The sequence below is a fragment of the Grampus griseus genome (assembly GCF_964374135.1).
Source record: "Grampus griseus genome assembly, chromosome: X".
In the NCBI taxonomy this organism is placed as follows: Eukaryota; Metazoa; Chordata; class Mammalia; order Artiodactyla; family Delphinidae; genus Grampus; species Grampus griseus.
Genome location: NC_138999.1, coordinates 23,954,936 through 23,977,743, shown reverse-complemented (window position 1 = coordinate 23,977,743; position 22,808 = coordinate 23,954,936). Strand labels below are relative to the sequence as shown.

The window sequence follows — 22,808 nt, the reverse complement described above, 5'->3', positions numbered from 1 at the left end:
AAATACATGTGAAGAATCGATGTGCAGGGTGTGTAAACCATGACATAATGAAGCAGAAATGGCACTCAAATCGATTTTAGTATCTACCATATTACAGCCTAGCATGGTGTGTCATGATTGCAGATGGACGGGGAAACCACTGTAACCCGCCCTCTTGCTTGATGGATGCTTTTAATCCAAGGGATTCTCTGTTTGAGAAAAGATGAGAATACAACTGGGATGTTAAGAGAAGAGTTAAATCGTTTGCCACTTTTCCAGAGAATAGCTACAGATATGAATAGAGAGAGAAATTCCAGGGCACTCAGGGTGGAACGTCATTGGTCCTGAATTGCTCATGTCAGAATTGCTCAGGCCACACATAGATTCTAATTGCTGAGAATAGCAACAGCTTTAATAATGGAGGCTAATAATAAATGTATGAAATGGGATGGGCTGTTGATGTTCAGACCCACAATGAAAAGGCTCTTCCAAGTGTTGGTACTGCTGCACTGGGATTGTTTTTTTGCAGTCATCCTCAAAAGTAAAAAATCACAACAGAATAATAATCTAATTTTTTAGAGGGGAGGGGATAGGCATAGTGGAAATTATACACAGCAAGAGAATTAAACAAGTGAAAATTAAGAAAGAAAAGAAAGGGCAACAGTGGATTATAGGAAAGAAGAAAGGGAGGGAAGGAAGGAGGGGGGAAGGAAAGAATGAACTAATATTCTTGGGATGATTATTGAATTTTGGACTCTTGGCTCTATACAAAACAATTTAAAATTCTACTTAAAGCTTTACACATAGCTCTCTAAAATATCTAATTTTATTTATGCAGTTTTTGTCTATAATTGGACTCTTCCACTAGTTAAGAAAGCTCTGTGAGGAAAAGACTTTGTCTTATTCATCCCTGTATCGCCTGTCTCTAAAACAGAGTCTGACTCATTGAAGACCTCGAGGGAACATGTGCTAAATAAACAGTCTAACAAAATAGGGATTCTTTTCCAGAAAAGGTAATAACTGAAGGCTGAGCTGCTGGTGGCAGGATGCACAAGGGAAGACTTTTTCCACCAAAAAACTAAAAATCTGTGTAATTTTCTTCTATTTCTCCTTATTAAAGACTGTTTTCATACACCTGATGTCCACTGTCAAGTTCAAGGTTCTATTATCCCTGAAAGAACAAGGTACATTCTTGTCTAGGCTCTAGATATATTTAATTCTGTTACAAACTTCTAAGGTATCAATTCATATTTTTAAAATATATCTGATGCCCCCATAATTGAGAAGGTATTTGAGGGCAGAATATATTTCTTTCTTTCTTTTTTTTTGAAAAACACATGGTAGCCTCTTGACTGTTGTACCAATTAAAATTTCATCAATAATGTGAGAGAGTTCCTTTTTAATAAGTAACTTATACATGCTGTCAGAAAAGAGGGAAAATGGAGTTATATTAAGAGAGCTGCAACAGTTAGATTAAGGAGACAAATAAAATTTGTGTAAACATTTGATAAATGGGAAAATCATAATGCCCTTTTCAGAATAACCATTTGATTTTTTGTGGGTATTATTTGAGTGAAATTAATGAATTTTCATTTGAGCATGTTGGCTTTTTACTCATAAAGGAAAAGCAATTCAACAGAATAGTCAAAAGCAAAAACCTTTTAAAAATTTTACGTTCCAAGGGATGATTCAGCCCTCTTCTTTACTTCGTCACTTTGAACTAGGCTGCTTACATTTATCAAATTAATTAGATGCTTTACAAATCTTTGTATGTGCTGGATAAAACTGGCTGATGTCTGACAAACTATAGTCTACAATCTCCACATCAGTTGTCTGTAACATGCTTTGAGCTGAATTCTAATTTTCACTTCCCTATTTCTAATTTTTGATAATTGCACATTGCCTATCAATAATGTTCTCATTTAAACCCTTGCTGTAATAGATACATATATATCTAGTTCTTTTGCTCTTGCATAAGACATTGTGGCAGTTAATTCTATAGTCTAAGGACCATTTTGTAATGAAATTTTGCTTGAATTGCTTATAAAATAATCCCCTTCTCAAACTTGATCGATAAACCTCTTGTTTTTCTAATTAGTTATTACATTGGCTCAAACAGCTTCCTAGAATCAATCAGTTCCTTTCTATTTCAAACTTCTGTGCCATCATTTCTTTAACTCTATCAGTCACCTCTGACTAATCTATCTTTATAATTCATACCCACAACCCTGAACTATTTCTCTGCCTTCTGACCTAAACTTTTCAATCTCCACTATCCTTTCCCTAGTTTAGGGAATCTGGAGGTAAGCCTGATATTTCAAAAATGATACTACTGGACTTCCCTGGTGGTGCAGTGGTTGGGAGTCCGCCTGCCGATGCAGGGGACACGGGTTCGTGCCCCGGTCCGGGAGGATCCCACATGTCGCGGAGCGGCTGGGCCCGTGAGCCATGGCCGCTGAGCCTGCGTGTCTGGAGCCTGTGCTCTGCAACTGGAGAGGCTGCAACAGTGAGAGGCCCAAACAATACTACCTCCCTTTGGTGGGACACATTTAATAATTTTGTTATAAAATACTTTATGTTCTTTTTCCATTTTGTCCTCAGTTTGAGAATAATATGGCTTTTTGTTTGATCCATTTGTTGATACACTAAAGTCAAATTAAGTTATGCTTAATAAACCTGAAACTTTTATATGATTCAACGTGCCACAGTTGAGATTTATTAGTAACTGAGGACAAATTATCACATTAGTATATTTTATTCTTTCTAAATACAATTTTTATGTTATATGTCGTAAAATTCACTTTGTTGTGTACATTTTTATTAATTTTGGCACATTTGCAGAGTCATGTATCTACAGCCAAAGTCATGATACAGAGCAGTTTTATCAAATCATAAACTTTCTTTATGGGTTTCCCTGGTGGCGCAGTGGTTAAGAATCTGCCTGCCAATGCGGGGGACATGGGTTCGAGCCCTGGTCTGGGAGGATCCCACATGCCGCGGAGCACTGAGCCCGTGAGCCACAACTACTGAGCCTGCGCGTCTGGAGCCTGTGCTCCGCAACAAGACAGGCCACGACAGTGAGAGGCCCGCACAAAAAAAAAAAAAACAAAAAAAAACCTTTCTTTATGCCTCTCCCTGATAGTCAACCCTTTCCTCTACCCTGAACCCCTAGCAACCACTGATCTATTCTCCAACCCGATAGCTTTGCCTTTTCCAGAACATCATATAAATAGAATTATTTAGTTTGTAGTCTTTTGACCTGGCTTTTTCCAGTTAGCAAAAAGCATTTGAGATTTATGAATGTTGTTGCACGTATCAATAGTTTTGGGTTTGGTTTTTTTTTTAAGTTTTATTGCTGAATACTATTCCACTGTATGGATGTACTACAGTTTGTTTATCTGTTCACTGGCTGAAGAACATTTGGGTTCTTTCCAGTGTTTTGTGATTATGAGTAAAGCTGCTAAAAACTTCCACATACATGTTTTTGTGTGAACATAATTTTTCTCTCTTTTGGGGGGAAGTGGGATTTCTGGGTCACATGGTATAGGTGTGTTTACCTTTAAAAGAAACTGTTTCTGCTTTCCAAAGTGATCATTTTGCAATTTATGAATGTTCGAGTTGCTCTGTATCCTCACCAGCAACTGACGTTGTTTTTTAGGCATTCTAATAAACATTTGGTAGTATTTCATAGTGGTTTTAATATGAATTTTCTTAATGACCAGATAAAATGAACATCATTTTATCTGCTTATTTGCCATCCGTATACCTTCTTTGATTTAGTGTATATTCAAACATTTTGCCCATATTTTTATTGTGTTGTTTACTTTCTCTTTGATGAGTTTTGAAAGTTCTTTATATATTCTGTAAACAAGTCCTTTGCCATATAGGTGATTGACAGATATTTTTGCCCTGTCTGTGGTTTGTGTTTTCATTCTCTTAACAGTGTGTTTTGCTGTCTCAGGTCTTCTACCAATCTTTTGGGGGGAGGGTAGGGGAGCGAGGCCCATGGAGTAAGTTAGGTGTTAAGAGTGGGTCTGAACTCCCTCCCTATCTATGATCCCCAAGGGATCCACATACTCTTGCCAGTCTCTACTTGTCCTTTACCAATTTGTTAATAATTCCAGCTGAACTCTTTTTAGATTTTGGTCTAGTTGGCTACCCTGTGACTGAGGTCTCTTACGGATCTAAAAAAAGTTGTAAACCTGCAGTTTGTCCAGCTTTGGTTCTTGTTATAAGGATGGATTAATGTTTTTTTCAGCTCTCTACTTCCCATGTAGAAACCAGAATTCTCTTCATTCTGTTTTTCATGTGACTTTTCATTTACCTAAGTTGGGGAAATATTATTAGAAACAAAAATCGTTTGTTAACCTAGAAAACCTCTCCACAAAGGTAGAAAAAGAGAAAGAAAACAGTTTTATTATTGAATGAGCATTAAACTGGAGTGTGATACATAGCACAGGCAATCTAAAAAGAATGCAAAGACAGAAAGAAATCTTACCCTTTTATACAACCAAGCAGATACAACCCATTATATACTTGTTCCCAAGTAAACAATAAACAATAACAAGCCTCAAGTATGAGGACTTGACAGCACCCTTTCTCACACAAAGTTCATCCAAAATTCACCTGGTAATTGGAGTGACCATTTGTGTTTGGTAATGGTCTTTATCCAAAAGAAAAAAAATTTCCTGGATCTTTATGACAGGAGCTAGGTTTGCAACTTAGAGCCAGATACCAGCTAAACTTAGGCTCCTGTCCTCCGTGGAAACTGGGAGATAGGGGCACTATTTTCCTTGATGATTGCATTTCAAATCATGGCTCCCTGGTCCTTGAGGAAACATTACTGGGTTGTAGAACTAAAAAAAGGCTTACTTAGCTTTTGAAAAGATTTACATACATTTCAAAGAGGCAGAGAAAGATTTTATAATTACTGAAATTCTAAAGTAAATGCTTTAAGAAAAGGAAGGGGGAGGAGCCTGTTTCCCTGTTTGCACCAGGGAGAATTGATTTTTTTTTTCTTATTTTTAATTTGTATTTTTTCTTACACCTGTAAACATCAGGAATGCAGCCCACAGAAAGGTTTACACAATATATTTAAATGCTTTGGTTTACTTGAGATTTACAACAATCCTGTGAGGCAAGCTAGAAAGTAATTATTTCTATTGGTCCAGTTTAGTAGATGAGGAAATTAAGATGCAGAGAAGCCAGCTGAATTGTCCAATTACACACTTCTAAGAAGAAATAAAACCAAGGCCTCTCAAATCCAGCTTCTCTGGAGTTGTCTCCAGTCCTGCCACTCTATACTACCTTCTCAAAAGCTTATATATTAATAATCCCAAATTTATGTTTAGGATCAAAGAGTAAACACATGCACACTTCGCAGGTCTCAACAAACGTTTAGGATATATAATTTAGCCATATTAAATGTACCCTTGATTGGTTCAGTTGACAAGTAATTTGGCTGAGAGCAAAAGAGCCAACAGAGTTAATATTTATTGATACATTTATTATCAATACACACATCTCACCTCATTTATGCCTTCAAAGAATATTTATTGAATGTGTATTATGTACCACATATCATTTTAGGGGCTGGGGAAGCAGTAATGAATCAAACTGATCAAGTCCCTGCCCACATGAAGCTTATATTCTAGTGGGTGGAAAAGAGAATAATACTTAACACTACATAAAATATGTATATATATACACAAAGTGATTGCAATGTATACAGTGTAGAAAACCAAAGACCAAAACAAGAAACAGGGGACAATATGTGTTAGGAGGATACAAGAGCCTTTTTTTTTTTTTTTTTGGCAAAGGCCTGAAGAAAGCTAAGAGTAAGCCATGATGATACCTAGGGAAAAAGCAAATACATAGGGGAAAAATAAGTAAAATGTCCTTGAAGCAAGACTATGTTTGTGTATTCAAGTAACAGCAAAGAAGATATGTGACTGGCGCTGAGTCCAGGAGGAAAGAGAGGTGGAAGGGGCTAGGTTATTAAGAGCCTTGTAAGTGAGATCAGAAGCCTTTGTGTTTTGAGAAAATGACGTTGATCAAACATTTAAAAAGTTCACTCTGGCTGAGAAGACACTATTGTGGGTCTAGGGCACCAGCATTGAGACCAGATAGGCAACTATTGCAATTCAGCTGAATTCATGGTACCAAATAGGGGGAAATATCCCTGCTTTATCTTATTGTTATAGTTTTTAAATTCACTTTTTTTCAAAATGTTTTTTTAAATTTATTACAGTGGTAATAGATTTATGATACCATGTAAATATAAAATATGGACTTTAATACATCAGAAGGGCATTTGCTTAGGAAACATTTCATTGACATTTCATGTAGAAAAATAACTTCACATTTGCCTAGGATAGGCTGAGACCATGACAGAATGAGTAGTAAGAGTGCTCCGAGCTGTGTTTTTCAAATAAGAATTTACTTGATAGTTTATCAAGTAGACAACATGTGGAGAGAAAGATAGAGTCTGCACATCCAAATTCATCTTGTAGTAACATTTGCGATTGAGATTAAGGAGAGATGTACTGGAGTAAATTCCTATCTGCTTAAGAACTGACAAAACTTGATTTACATTTGTCAGTTTCTCAGTATTACTGAAATATGTATTGGTCCACTAACAAATTATTGCAGAATATCTTCCACAAATTCAGTAACAGTTTTTCTGCACGGTGTCCCTATTTTTATCTTAAATGTGGCAAATTATCCTCAACTTTAGGATAGTCTTCAAATTCCTTTGCATGTTAAGTAAATTTATTCAAAGGGCTTTTAAGTCGCTTTATAATTTTACTAAGATCTGAAATACAATTTCTAGGCTCTTTCTACTTTATTAGTTTGAAATAACTAACTGAAGGCTTTGGAAGAAAAATCAGTATCTAAAAATGTTTTCCCTTTTTCTATTGTTAGAGTAAAACAAAGTAAGTGTTGAGATCTCTTTGTCACCTATAGATTTCTCATTACCCTCATAGCATTCCATTGTTTGCTACATCCTTAATTGAAGGACTGTTATAAACACTTATGATCATCGATCTTAGTAAGCTCATGTAATTTAATAGACTTCTTGTGGGGTAGTTGTTCCTCAAGAAAAAGTTGCTCTTTATTGTTCAGTTTATTTTCACATTAATGGTTGTTTGAGAAGCTGCATCTATTTGTTTCTTTTCTTTTCTGACAGCTTTTAGCTTCTCCTCCTTCTTGTATTTATTTTATTATTATTATTTAAAGAATCTAGATCCTACCCTCATCTTTTACATAGAGTTAACAATAAGAATGACTAAGGTAAAGATGTCACTGACATCCCCATGACCACAACATAAATTCAGTCCAAATTAAAAGCCATCATCTTCCAGGCTTCCATTTCTTTGACCTACACCTAGGTATTTTCCTTTCTCATTTGAGTATACAAAGCCAACCTTCTTCACTTTCATACCCTTTTTCTAAGATCATAAAAACTTAAGTCCCTATTCCATAAATACACTCATTCAACACAATTTATATGTAGAATATATGAATCAGTGGTATCATCAGAAAAGGCAAAGGAATATGCATTGAATCTTGGGATCAGATAACACTGAGAGCTATAATGGACCTTCCAGATTATTTATACCAGCAATTTTATTTTATTGGTAAGCAAATTCAAAGGTCTGAGAAGTTAAGCAGCATACTTCAGGATACACAACAAAGTGCAAGTACCGAATTGGAACACTGGTATCTTGACTGCCATTTCGTGTTTCTGCTACTACACCACAATGATTTTCACCTACATAAGTAGTCATAGTAACAGTATAATGAAACAATACTTCAAAAAGGAGAATTAAGATTATGTTGATGATAATTATATTACTAAGCACCTGCTTGGATATGCCATTCTTTCTTTCATCCAAATTACTAAAACAGAATACAAAGCACTTAAAAAGATACAACTGCTATATTATAGTAACTTATAAAGAAGAAATGACCATGGTTATAATATAAATAATTTCCAGAAATGTACCTAATTATGGAACATTTTCAGAAAGTAAGCATTTGCTTTATAAAAAATTAAGTGGCAAGGTTTTCTCTGATTTGAAAGAGAAGAAATCAAAGGAGGTCAGGAAAAGTTGAATATGCACTTTTATTTTTGTTTAAAGGAGAGTAAAAATTTTAAGTGGATACTTTATGTGAATTTTTAATGTAGAAAGTTATAGAGGCATAAGGAGTTCTAAGAGAGAATCAAATAAAAAGATAATTCAACAATGAACCCCGTTTATTACATTCTTACTATGTAACAGATGTTTCCTGGCTCTGGGTGGTAAAAGAAAATAAGACCTAGTTTTGGATCTTAGGAATCTCAAGACTAATATTAAAACAAATTTATACTATTTAGTAAACTACAATATAGGTAGAAATATATGTAGGAAACATGATACAGACGAAGTACAAAAAAGGAATTTGTTTGCTTGACCCATCAATGTCAAGAAAGGCCCTGCCAAGAAATGATGACTAATATTGGTGTCAAAAGTTAAGAGTTCACCATAGAGACATGAGGAATATTATATCTCAGCAGGGGAAGCAGTCTGTTTAATGGTTTGGGGACATCAAACAACATGACATGTTTGAGCAAGGGCCAAAATTTTTCCTTTTGGATTATGCTTAGAATGTTTCAGGAGATGAGGATATAGAATTAGATAGAGAGCAGGACTTGGGAAGCCTTGCTCTACATAACACATCAAACAGCTTTTTCATAAGAAGTGAAACATACGGAGAAAAAGAAAAACAAAAGAAATGTACAAATCTGGGTTTATTTTGGTGAAATCTGTTGAAGCAAACCTCAGGATCATGATGTTATATATATTGTAGTGAAAAGTAATGCTTTGGGAAAGACAGAAAATCATCCACAATCGCATCATCATTTACCTTGACTTCTTGAAAGGTAGTAGCATCACACTCCCCTCTACATGCCCCTTCTCACTTTCGTTTCCATGAAGAGCCCCTCACTCCAACTTTTCTTCCTAGATATCTAAGCTCTTTGCTGCCATCATGCCCATAACTTTGTGACTTGAGGATGTAGTGGGATTGTAAAAAATTCCTCAGCAAATAGTAGTGCAGCCAGGGAAAGAGGAATGGGCAAATCAGTTAAGTCAGGGGAGAAAATAGTATGGTTAAAGGCAATGCAAATTGAATAGGAGACTCATGTTTAAGTTGAGGAAAAATGAGGAGAAAGACATAGTGATTTGTGTGAAAAAGACTAGAGGACTAGGGCCGAAATTAAAACCCTTAGAGCTGAATTTTAAACTAAATGTACAAAGTAATTTGAAGCAAAGCTAGTGGACCAAAATATAACGAAGAGTCCAAATTGTGCCTTTCCATAAGCAAAGGTCATGAACCAGTGGTATTTTCTTTGTAATAGGAACCCTATAGGAAATCTAAGATCAATGCTGGATGTAGATTTACTTGCATTAAACATGCTGATTCTACACTATTTTTGAAAGGTTAAGAAAACATGTGAGGAGCCCAATACAATGAAAAGTGTTTGCATGATTTCTTTTTTGAACCTGAAGAGGTTGAAGCAAACCCTAGACTGAATCTGTAAGATGATAGTTGTAGCAGACACAGATGGCATCCCACCTCTCACCTTTACCATCTTGATTCATACTTGTGAACTTCAAACTGCCAGCTCTTAAATTTATGTGTGTGTGGGGTTTTTTTTGGCCCTTGGGGCTTGTTTTGCAGCTAGACAGCAGACCAGAAATTATAGGCAATTAATAGCTCCCAGGACAGCTACATGTAAAAGAATGAAATTACAACACTCCCTAACACCATACACAAAAATAAACTCAAAATGGATTAAAGACCTAAATGTAAGGCCACACACTATCAAACTCTTAGAGGAAAACATAGGCAGAACACTCTTTGACATAAATCACAGCAAGATCCTTTTTGACCCACCTCCTAGAGAAATGGAAATAAAAACAAAAATAAACAAATGGGACCTAATGAAACTTCAAAGCTTTTACACAGCAAAGGAAACCATAAACAAGACCAAAAGACAACCCTCAGAATGGGAGAAATTACTTGCAAATGAAGCAACTGACAAAGGATTAATCTCCAAAATTTACAAGCAGCTCATGCAGCTCAATATCAAAAAAACAAACAATTCAATCCAAAAATGGGCAGAAGACCTAAACAGACATTTCTCCAAAGAAGATATACAGATTGCCAACAAACACATGAAAGAATGCTCAACATCATTAATCATTAGAGAAATGCAAATCAAAACTACAATGAGATATCTCACACCAGTCAGAATGGCCATCATCAAAAAATCTACAAACAATAAATACTGGAGAGGGTGTGGAGAAAAGGGAACCCTCTTGCACTGTTGGTGGGAATGGAAATTGATACAGCCACTATGGAGAACAGTATGGAGGTTTCTTAAAAAACTAAAAATAGAACTACCATACGACCCAGCAATCCCACTACTGGGCATATACCCTGAGAAAACCATAATTCAAAAAGAGTCATGAACCACAATGTTCATTGCAGCTCTATTTACAATAGCCAGGAGATGGAAACAACCTAAGTGTCCATCAATAGATGATTGGATAAAGAAGATGTGGCACATATATACAATGGAATATTACTTAGCCATAAAAAGAAACGAAATTGAGTTATTTGTAGTGAGGTGGATGGACCTAGAGTCTGTCATACAGAGTGAAGTAAGTCAGAAAGTGAAAAACAAATACCGTGTGCTAACACATATATATATGGAATCTAAAAAAAAAAAAAAATTCTTCTGAAGAACCTAGGGGCAGGACAGGAATAAAGAAGCAGATGTAGAGAATGGGCTTGAGGACATGGGGAGTGGGAAAGGTAAGCTGGGACAAAGTGAGAGAGTGGCATGGACATGTATACACTACCAAATGTAAAATAGATAGCTAGTGGGAAGCAGCCACATAGCACAGGGAGATCAGCTCGGTGCTTTGTGACCATCTAGGGGGGTGGGATAGGGAGGGTGGGAGGGAGACGCATGAGGGAGGAGATATGGGGATATATGTATATGTAATAGCTGAGTCACTTTGTTATAAAGCAGAAACTAACACACCATTGTAAAGCAATTATACTCCAATAAAGATGTTAAAAAAAAAAGAATGCTAAGTGGTAAATTTTGAAATCTAATTTTATATTTAATATTTCAAAAATCTCCCTGTAACCAAAGGCTACCCCCATTAGAACAGTGGTAAGGATTCAGGTGTTATTATATCTCACTGATTCCTTATTTACAGGATATTAGAGAATATAAAATATGCTTCATCAGAGAAGGAAATGAATGCTTATTATTGTGCCATTGACAAGCTGAGAACCTTGGGGTCAGAGCACTCAAGAACATCTACCTGTCACGTACTAATGGTAAGTGTGTGTAAAATGTAAGAGGAAGGAAGATTTTTCCTAACCCTATAGCTTTCATTATATTCACCTATCTGTCCTTTACATCTTTGATTAATTCCATTTAGGGGCACATAGATGTTTTCACAGACAGTTTATTTTGATTCACAAAATGGAAAAACAAAGGACCTTTTTTCATTTTGCTTAAGCTTTAACTTCTAATTGAAGAAACTCACCTGGAATAAGCTTTACAATAGTGAGTACATTTTGTGAGTCAACTGTCACTTAAAACATATAATTCCTGAAACAAATTGGTTTACATGGACTTTAATTTTTGTCCTACTGTTTACTTTCTCCCAATAAAATATGCACCAGATGGATGTTAAGAAAATGGATTGAGTGAGAGAATACATTTTTGCAAAGGTGATTTCTCCTCAAGTAAATCGTTCATATTACTTCGCCAAAAGTTTATGTCTAAGGAGGAGAAAATCAACTATACAAATGACTAACTATTAAACAGAACATATAATGTTTAGGGACAATTCTCTATGGGTCACTTGCTATTCTGCATATCTTGTGAGGCACTGGCTGCCCTTTGTCTGATATTTTCAACAAAGTCTGTGTATCAAACAGCCTTGGAAGTTATAAATAATGTCTCCAGAGCAGGGGGGAGGCATGCTTTCTGCCCATTATACAAAATTCAGGTTTCCTAAGCACAGGGCTCCTTTCCTGCAATGCAACTCACTGTATGTTCTGGTGTCACCTGGACCTCTCCATGTCACTCTCTGGTTACTGGGACTTGGATAACCAGTGTAAGAAAATGCATATACTCTGGCTACTACTATTGCTTTGAGTAATGACGTTCTTTATCTCTTACCCAAGCGTCTTGTGTTTTTTGCCAGCATCCATGAAACTGTGACAGGCTAACTTGTTAGCTTGCAAGAAGAATAAAAATCTTAGCTTCTTCACAGCTCTTGACAGCAGCAAATATCTCTGTTTTCCTATTTGCAAACAAAAAACAAACAAAATTAGCCTTTAAAATAGCATTTAAGGGCTTCCCTGGTGGCACAGTGGTTGAGAGTCCGCCTGCTGATGCAGGGGACACGGGTTCGTGCCCCGGTCTGGGAAGATCCCACATGCTGCGGAGCAGCTGGGCCTGTGAGCCATGGCCGCTGAGCCTGCGCGTCCGAAGCCTGTGCTCCGCAATGGGAGAGGCCGCAACAGTGAGAGGCCCGCGACCGAAAAAAAAAAGCATTTAAAATTTTCCTTTTGCTCCTATTTTTGTTTTAATATGTATCATAAGTCTGAATTTCTTCAAATCATTTAACTAGCTTCAAATATATGATTAAAATGTGAGATACGTAACATGATGAAGAGTGAAACTGTAAATCAAGGAATATAGTTTTGATATCAGTTATTTATGAAAGTGACGCTACAACCATTTTAACTTGTCTCCTTGTAGCACTGTGTTCTTTTTTTAACAGAACATCAAATTCACTAAGGTTAAGTAATGATGATAAAATTGAACTCTCTATTGTTACATATACATTATTTTTACTTGTTTATATCCATATTTTTTACTTTAAATGTTGTCAGAACTGTAAGAATAACATATATGTGTATATATTAAACAGGTATACATTATTTAGATCTAAATTTATATACATTTCAGTATTATTTATATACTTACGTTATATATAAATTTATATATTTTTATTAACATACATTTGAGGAATATGTGTGAATATTTAAGCCACATCACTATAAGCTCCTTTGCTAATTACTTATCTAAGTCTGAATTTCTTCTGTATTTAAGCAGAATAAACAATTTAAAATTGTAGGCAACAAATTAATTCTACTCATAATCTGCATTGATTATCTTATATAATTATCTAAAATAGTTGTACACAATGTTTGTATGGTGTTATATGCAAGAACATGGGGGAAACAAAGGTATTTAACTACTGAAAAATTTCATGACTTCCTGTCATAGGCTTTTGTCCTATCCCCTTCCCCATGTATTTTCTCTTTTGAATTTTAAGTACTGCACAATTTCAAACATGTGCTCCTATGGAGAAGAAGGGACATGCAGTTTTACATCCAGGTGTGATGCGACAGATAGCATCACTGAGTTCTGTATACACAGAACAGTATTACCAATTCCATGTCATAGTTATCTATACTACTATAGTGCTTGCTAGAACAGGGAATATCTTCTCCCTGGATTTCATCAGCATCAGGATTAATTTGCTGGCCTCAGTGTTGACCAGGATACTGGTGCTGGTGGGGTTAGAGATCTGGACATCATCACAAAGCTATTTCTATCACCAAACAACAAGGACTACTCTAAAGAATAGGCACAGTTTTAGTAAATCATTTTTATGCAGTTGCACGTGACGTCATTACGGGAAACTTGGAAGCTAGAATTAGAGGACATTTTTGATCCTTTAAGAAACTTTCCTAGCTCAGCAGACTATGAATACTATTAAATCTCTTTCAGAGATAGTATCAGCATGATGGCGTACTTAGGATTGTACCCTAAAAACCCATCTAAGTCAACATGAAAAAAGAGATTTGGACATTCACTACAGTGCTATCAGTTTGAGAATGTTTGAAGTCTGTGCTTCCTCTTCTATTATTCCTGTTTTTAGATTAGAAACTCGAGAAAGGCAATGCTAACATTTGTTCCTAATTGCTAGGCAGTATGCTAAAAAATAAAGATAAGCAGAAAATAAAAATGTTGATGGTTGTTATATCTAAGTTATATGATGATAGAAATATTTTTTTTGTTCTTTAAAGCTAATTCTATATTGCCAAAAATCACAACTCATTCTCGAGCCTAATCCCTGGAGACAGATGTAAAAACAGAATTCATAATTGGTTAAGTCTTAAAGAATGGGGCAGAGATTAAGAATATGGTGAATATTAGCACATGAGATATTGTCCTAAGACGCTGTGTTTTTGCTGATGGGTAGAGGGTCACTGATGAGATATGGAGTTTAGGGATAACAGAAGTAGTAGAGATGGGGTAGGGATGCCTGTTACATGAATTACTTGCTAAAATAAGTTAGATCTTAATAGCTGATTTGGGGTTTAAAAAAACGTAAATATCAAAATATGATCTACATGAGAATGACCATATCAAATGCCTAGGTAAAGCCCAGTGATCAATATGGTGAGCAGTCTCAAAGAGAAGTAGTCTATTTTGAGCAAAATACCACCTACCTGTGAAATGAACAGTCAAAAAGCTTATCTTTCTGTAACAGGGTATAGATAATATACAAATATCTCACGCACTACATCTGACTCTCTTCTTTGGGGCTTATGCCTTGAGGCCACATAAACGTGTTTGCCATAAGTTAGTTTATTATTCTCTTTCATTTTAAGTAACTTATTGAATATTTCCTGTACTTTTATGGTAATTTTACAGTAATTTGCTTCCATTATGGTAATAATGAACGTTTATCAGCAACACTGTAAATAGTTAAACTACCTACATTTTTTTTTTAACAGTCTGGCTTCAAAAATTGCTCATCTAGAACTTATCTAGCCTTAATTACAAAGCAATGTTACCTTGTTCTTTTTGTTATTGTGATATTTGGGATGGGGTTAATTATGACCAACAAATATTAGGAATCGATTCTAGATGAAGGAGTAAGATGGGCTCTGAAATGTCTAAAAGATAGAAAGATCAGTTGAAGGATGTATATACAATACCATCACAGCCATGTGAAAAGGGAAAATGCATGGAAAATTACTCAAATACTTGGTGTATACAAAGCTAAGAAGGATTAAGTAATACTTAACCTATGCTTCACCAATGCGTTAAATAAAGTGGATAATTAAACATTATCAGTAAAACTTGGGTATTCCTGTTTTCTTAAAGTTCATGTTGTTCTATTCTGAATCATATCGTATTCTTATAATTCTTATACAATATTCATAGAGGCTATTCACAAAACCTAAATGTATACAATATTCATAGAGGCTATTCACAAAACCTAAATGTACAAATGCATACACATATGTAACCCATCCCCATCAAGATATAGTGTTATTCCACCACCTCACAAAGATCAGTCATGCCTTTCCCAGCCAATTCCAATAGACCACCTCCACATCATTCCTCTTCCACAGTTCTGATTTCAACTATAGATTGGATTGGCTCATTCTAGAATTTTTAACAGCTTTATTAAGGTGTAACTGACATACAATAAACTGCATATATTGAAAGCACAAAATTTGATAAATTTTGGCATATGAATACATTCACGTAACAACCAGCACAATCAATATAATGAAAATATCCATCACCCCCAAAAGGTTCCTCATGCTCCTTCGTAATTTCTTTCACATCCCTCCCAGTCCACAGGCAACCACTGAATGATACTCTTTACGTCACTATACATTCGTTTTCATTTCCTAGAATTGCATATAAATGAAATCATACAGTATGAGTTATGTTGTTATGTGTTATGTTCTTTCACTCAAAATAATTATTTAGAGAGCCATGTATGTTATAGCATGTATCAATACTTTGTTCCATTGTATGTATACACCAAAGTTTATCTATTCCTCTGTTGATGGACATTTGAGTTCTTTCCAGTTTTTCACTATTACAAATAAAGATGCTATGAACTTTCATATAAACATCTTTGCATGGATATAAGCTTTCATTTCTCTCAGGTAAATACCTGGTGGTATAATAGCTAGGTCATGTTGCAGGTATGTGGTTAACTTTTTAAGAAACTGCCAAACTGTTCTCCGAAGTGGATGTACCAACTTACATCCTCACCAGCAGTCTCTGAGAGTTCCTTCACATCCTTGGCAATACTTGGTATGAGCAGTCTTTTTACTGTGCATATTCTGATATGTGTGTAGTGGTATCTCATTGGGATTTTAATTTTTATTTCCCTAATGATTAATGATGTTGAGCATCTTTTCACGTGCTTCTCTGTCATTCTTAACTGTCTTTCAGTGAACTGTCTGTTTAAACCTTTTGACCATTTATATTGGGTTATATGTTTTCTTATTATTGAGCTTTAAAAGTTCTTTATAAATGCTGGGTAGCTTTTTACCATATAAGCCTTTTACCATATATATGTTTTGCAAATATTTTCTCCCACTCTATTAGTTGTCTTTTCATTCTCTTAGCAGTGTCTTTTTGAAGAACAGATGTTTTTAATTCTGGTGGAATCCAATTTATCAATTTGTTCTTTTATGAATTGTCCTTTTGAAGTAGTAGCCAAAAAATCTTTGCCTAGCCCAAGAACCCAAAGGCTTTCCCCTACATTTCCTTCTAGCAGTTTTATAGTTTTGGATTTTACATTTAGATCTGTGATCCATTTTTTGTTATTTTTCTTGTACAGTGAAAGTAATGGATCAAAGTGTGTGTGTATATTTCCAATTGTTCCAGTATCATTTTTTGAAACGACTATCTTTTCTTCACTGAATTGCCTTTGTACCACTGTTGACAATCAGTTGTTTATATATGTTAGAGTCTATTGCCAGTTTTTCTATTCCGTTCCATTGAGCCATTTGTCTATCTTTACAAAAATACCACATTGTCTTGATTATCATACTTTATAATGTCTTGACATGAAGTAGTGTCAGTCCTCCAAATTTCCTTTTCTTTTTCGAAGTCATTTTGGCTATTCTTGTCCATTGTATTCCCACATAAATTTTAGAGTATATCAATTTCTTTAAAAAAATATAAAGGCCTTCTGGGATTTTGATGGAGATTTTGTTGAACCTAGAGATATTTGGGGGAGAACTGACAACTAAATGGTTTCATTTTCCAATCTCTAACTCCTTTATTTCATTTATTTCCTTTTACTGGGCTGGCAGGTGTCTCTTTTACAATGTGGAATAAAAAATAGTGATAGTAGCCATTCTTATCTAATTCCCAATTTCCAGTGGTTTTCCACTAAGTATGATGTTTGCAATGGAGGGTATTTTTTTGGTAGATATCCATTATCTAGTTTGATAACATCTCTTTTTATCATGAATCAATATTGATTTGTATAAAACAATTTTCTTTATCAACTTGTATATTTGTCTCATTTAATATGTCATTGTGTTATGCCAGCCCTATACTTATTTGCCCTCAGAGCCACTCCTTACTCTTTCTTTGCTCTGCTCTGTAGTGTTTTGCAGATAACTCCTGCAGGCTGCAGCTCCTAGGTTCTCCAATATTTGGCTACTATCAAGGATCGGGCAACAAGGACACCAGCAGATTATAGTCCAGGAGGAGAGAAACAGTCAGACATTTTCTCCTTCTCCCTTTCTCTCTCTGAATCAAGTGGCTTCTCCTTCAATGGTTACATCTTCTCTATGACTCTAGCCCCCAATATGTTGGTTAACCATGGTTCTGGATCCTGCTGACCCCAACTCCCAGTCTCCAGTAACACTACCTCGTCTCTTTGTCTCTCTATCCTAAAGATGGGAGTGATTTCCTCAAGTTGCAAAGTATTGGTTTTCCTGACTCTATCCTGTTTGGCTTCTCCATTATTTGAGTAACCAGTTTCTTGCATTAAATTCTACCTGAGTTATCGATTGAAAGTAACTTCTGTTTTCCTGAATAATCTCTGACAGTTGCATTTGTAATTATTTTGTTTGATTTTCTAATGTGAAACTCTCCTTTCACTCCTAGGAAAAACTCAATTCAGTCATAAGCAGTTAAATGTGTTCAAGTCTCTTATATCATATATAACCAAAACAAAACAAAGCAAAACACCCACTGGGACCCTGAAACCTCTCTAAATAATTCTCTGCTTCTCTCCTCCTCTTCACATCCTTCTCCAAAATAATTTTCTCCACTTACTAGTATTTGTGTGTGTTTGCATGTATATGTGTGTGTGTATGTATATATATGTATATAGATATTCAAAAAATTCTAAGAACATAAGGAATACAGAGACATTCAGCTTGTAAAAAATTCCAGCACTACACATAAAGCTCTATTAGCATTACTTGTGGGAAACACCCCAAGTGGTACTCAGAGGGATATTTATAGCCTTAAATAAATTTATTTAAAAAATAATGCAACTGCTATGGAAAACAGTATGGAGGTTCCTCAAAAAACTAAAAATATAACTACCATATGATCCAGCAATTCCACTTCTGGGTATTTCTTGGAAGAAAATGAAAATGCTAACTTGAAAAGATATATGCACCCCCATGTTCATAGCAGCATTATTTACAATAGCCAAGATATGGAAACAACCTAGATGTCCACCAATGGATGAATGGATAAAGAAAATATCATATATATATATATGTATGTATATATATATATACATAATGTAATATTATTTAGCCATAAAAAGAAGGCAATCTTGCCATTTGCAACAACATGGATAGACCTTGAGGGAATTATGCTAAGTGAAATAAGTCAGACAGAGAAAGGCACTTATATGTAGAATAAAAAAAAAAAATGAACTCAATGATACAGAGAAACTACTGGTGGTTGCCAAAAGCAGGGGGTGGAGAGTGGGCAAAATGGATAAAGGTAGTCAAAAGGTACAAACTTCCAGCTATAAAATAAATAAGTCCCGGGGATGTAATGTACAGTATGGCAACATGGTTAATAATACTGTATGTGTATATTTGAAAGATGCTAAGAGGGTAGATCTTAAAAGTTCTCATCACAAGAAAAATTGTAACCATGTGTGGTGATGGGTGTTAACTAGACTTATTGTGGTGATCATTTCACAATATATACAAAAGTCGAATCATTATGTTGTATACCTGAAACTATTATGATGTTATATGTCAATTATAACTCAATTTAAAAATAAAATCCATTAAAGAGAATAGAAAGCATAGAGACCATAGGAATAAGAAATTAGGGAAAAGAACAGGCTAATTTGAAAAAGAACTAAAACAATATCTGGAAATAAAAATATAGTTATTGAAATTGAAATCCCAATGGACAAAAAAAAATAGAAATATTTAAAACATGCAAAAAATTTCAAGAAACTAGAGGAGCACCATATTAAACCCCCCAAAATAGAATGTATGAAATAGTGTAGAAATGATTAATTAAAAGACAATGAAAAAAAAAAAAAAGGGTTTCCCTGGTGGCGCAGTGGTTGAGAGTCCGCCTGCCGATGCAGGGGACACGGGTTTGCGCCCCTGTCCGGGAGGATCCCACATGCTGCAGAGCGGCTGGGCCCGTGAGCCATGGCTGCTGAGCCTGCGCGTCCGGAGCCTGTGCTCCGCAACGGGAGAGGCCACAACTGTGAGAGGCACGCGTACCGCAAAAAAAAAAAAAAGACAATGAAGCCAACTAACAAAAGCCTACTCTTTGAAAACGCTGATATAACTGACAGTTTTATAGTTATCATCAATTACAAAAGAAAGAAACAGAAGTGATATTAGTTGAATAATATTGTACAAAATATAGGTGCAGAAGGAATTTAAATATTCTAAGAGAACAGTATAAATATTACCAAATGGAGGACAAGGATAGGTTTCTACATAAATATATATTTCATCTAATAAATTCAGAAGGAATGATAGAGAAAATTAACATTGTGTAACTCTCAATTAGTTAATGGATAAACATGCTAATCTTCAAAGACTGCAAACATCAACACAAATGGAGACAGACATTAGGTTCCTAGTAATAAAAGTGCACAGTATCACCTATGGAGCAGTCTTTCCAGAAGAAGAAAAAAAACAAAGAGAAAAAAGTTAAACCTTAATCTGATCTAACTTCAACCGATTTAAAGAAATACACGGGGAGAAGGACACCAGTGTTGGCATCAGCAAAATCCAGGCCATACGAAACCGGACTGAACATAAGATGAGGGTTTTCCCCCGAACAACAGCAACAAAATGACAAGGAAAAAGAAGTAATGTATCTATTGGAGACGGGGGAGGATAAGATCTATAAATTAATGGACATAAAAAACAATGACAATGAACAGACTTTACTTGACTCTAATTCAAGGACAAAACATTTAAAAAATATGTCAGGTAAATGTGAAAAGTAATTGGACATTTGATGATATCACAGAGTTAGTTTTTTTAAGGTAGAATATGTAAAATCCTACCATATAAGGTTTATATTTCATAAAGAGTACTTACCTTTTGGAAACCGGTACTGACATATTTAAAGATGAAATGGTATTATATCTAGGATTTGTTTCTCATTATTTCAGTGGCAGAGATTGGAGTACCTATGGGTATAAATGGAACCAGACTGACTATGTATTGATAATTGTTGATTCTAATGTCAGATGTATTGGTTTTACTACACTAGTCTCTCTATGTTGTATATGTTTGAGAATTTCTCCAATGAAAAGAATATACATGTTGCCATTAAATTTGAAACCCCAATGAAAATAGACCATTATTTAGAAAAAATATTAATTACCCAATTGATCCAAAGAGAAATAGAAAACTGTAATTGAGAAATACAAACTGAAACTCTCCTCAAAGCTCCAGCCACCTTCAAATGTTTCAGGACAAGGCAGTTCTGCCATATAATAAGCAAAAAATGAACCATTATCTTATGTAAACACATCCAAAGCATACAAAAAGATGGGAAATCTTTCAACTCATTTTCCCAGGCTAGCTTTCCTTGATAAGAAAACCAGCTGAGGACACCCCGAAAACAGAATACTTGAGCCAAGCTCACCCACACACAGGCAAAGATCCTAAATAAACCCATAGAAGTTTCAATACAGCAGTGAATTAAATGTAGAAAAATGAGGCTGAATCCAAGAAATGTAAAGATGATATAACATTAGGAAAAAACTGCCTAAAATATTACCACATTAACAGATAAAATTTTAAAACGCTTTGACCATGTACTGAAATGCAGAAAAAGCTTTTGAAAAGAACTCAACACTAATGCATAGTAATACCATTTAGCAAACTGACATTAGAAGGGAATTTTCATTTCCTAAAATCTACAGCAAAAGAATTGAAATGTGAAACACAAAGTGTTAGTAGCATTCCCGTTAAGGTAAGGAAGAAGACACAGCAAGCAGAATGCTACCAACTCTACTGTTCAACACTGGACTGGAATGCATAGCCAGAGGATAAGAATACAAAAATAAATAAATTTTAGGACTATTAAAAAGAAACAAAAGTTATTCGTTGTAAATTTGATCATCATTTTAGAAAATCCAAAGGATTTTGTACAAGTATCAAATGAAAGAGCCCGTTACCAAGGCGGATATGTTGAGAAATGTAATACAGATGTACAAGAATCACTTCTATAAGATCCTCAGGAAAGCCTCTGAGCATTTGGAGCTGGTCTTTGGCCTTGACGTGAAGGAAGTGGATCCCAACAGGAATATTTATGTCCTTGTCAATAAACTGGAACTAAGCTATGATGCAAAGCCGAGTGATGACAGAGAGGTTCCCAAGACTGGTGTGCTGATGACTGTTCTGGGTGTGATCTTCACGAAGGGCAACTGCGCCACTGAGGAACAAGTCTGGGAATTGCTGAATATAATGGGGTTGTATGCTGGGAGGAATAACTTCATCAGTGGGGAGCCCAAGAAGCTCATCGCCAAAGATTTAGTGCAGGAAAGGTACCTGGAGTACTGCCAGGTGGCCAACAGTGATCCTCCATGCTATGAGTTTCTGTGGGGCCCGAGAGCCCGCGCTGAAACCAGCAAGATGAAAGTGCTGGAGGTTCTGGCCAAGATCCATGATACGGTCCCCACTGCCTTCCCATCCTGGTATGAAGAGGCTTTGAGAGATGAGGGAGAGAGAGCCCGAGCCAGGGCTGCAGCCAGGGCTGGCACTGCTGCCCTGGCCAGTGTGCGCTCCAGGGCCATAGCCAGCAGCTTTTCCTGCCCTGAGTGAAGGCTGAGGAAGATTATTTAACATGTTCAAAGAGAACAGCTAATGTTCTCATTAGTGGAAGGTTGGGGCAGGGCTGGAGAAAACAGAGTATATAACATGTTTGTGCTCCTGTTCTATGTAGTAACTTGGATAAATTTGCCTAAATGTTGCTCCTTTTAGTAGAAAGTTTAAGTAGCTTCAGAGTCTGAGTTTATGAATGATGTAAATCAGACATTTATTGATGTTTATGAGGTTTAAGAGTAAGAGTTTTACTATTTTATAGAATTGGGAAATTTTCCATCTCATTTAGTTATTTGGAACAAGATAACATGTTATTGGGTTAGGCATTTCCTTGGAAATGTGAAAAGAAATCAGCAGTAAAATGGTTGGGATCAAGAAATAGAGGAAAAAGTAAAAGGCGATAAATATTTACATTCCCTTATCATGTTTAGTCTGTTGTTCTGTAAAATTAAGAGATATATACTTGGATGTGCTTACTTTATTCAAGAATGTAGAATTAATTACATCATAAGAAATTAGACCTCTTGCACACTGTCTCATCTATTTCTCAAACATTCCATGAGCATCTGCTCTTTGGCAGGCTCTGGGCTACTACTGGGAATGTCAGGAAAAACAAGACCAAC

At 35.6% G+C, this 22,808-nt stretch overlaps 1 protein-coding gene across 1 annotated transcript in view; it reads left to right on the top strand.

Annotated features, from left to right (window-relative positions):
- LOC309839995 (melanoma-associated antigen B10-like) overlaps positions 1-22,185 on the top strand; it is a gene marked incomplete at both ends in the record, with an annotated part of 45,883 nt that extends 23,698 nt beyond the window's left edge. The window contains 2 exons of the mRNA XM_082682015.1: positions 11,259-11,382; positions 21,493-22,185. Of these exons, the coding sequence (XP_082538141.1) occupies positions 11,259-11,382; positions 21,493-22,185 (817 nt within the window). The remainder of the gene's footprint in view (positions 1-11,258; positions 11,383-21,492) is intronic.
- Between the last annotated feature and the right edge of the window lie 623 nt (positions 22,186-22,808).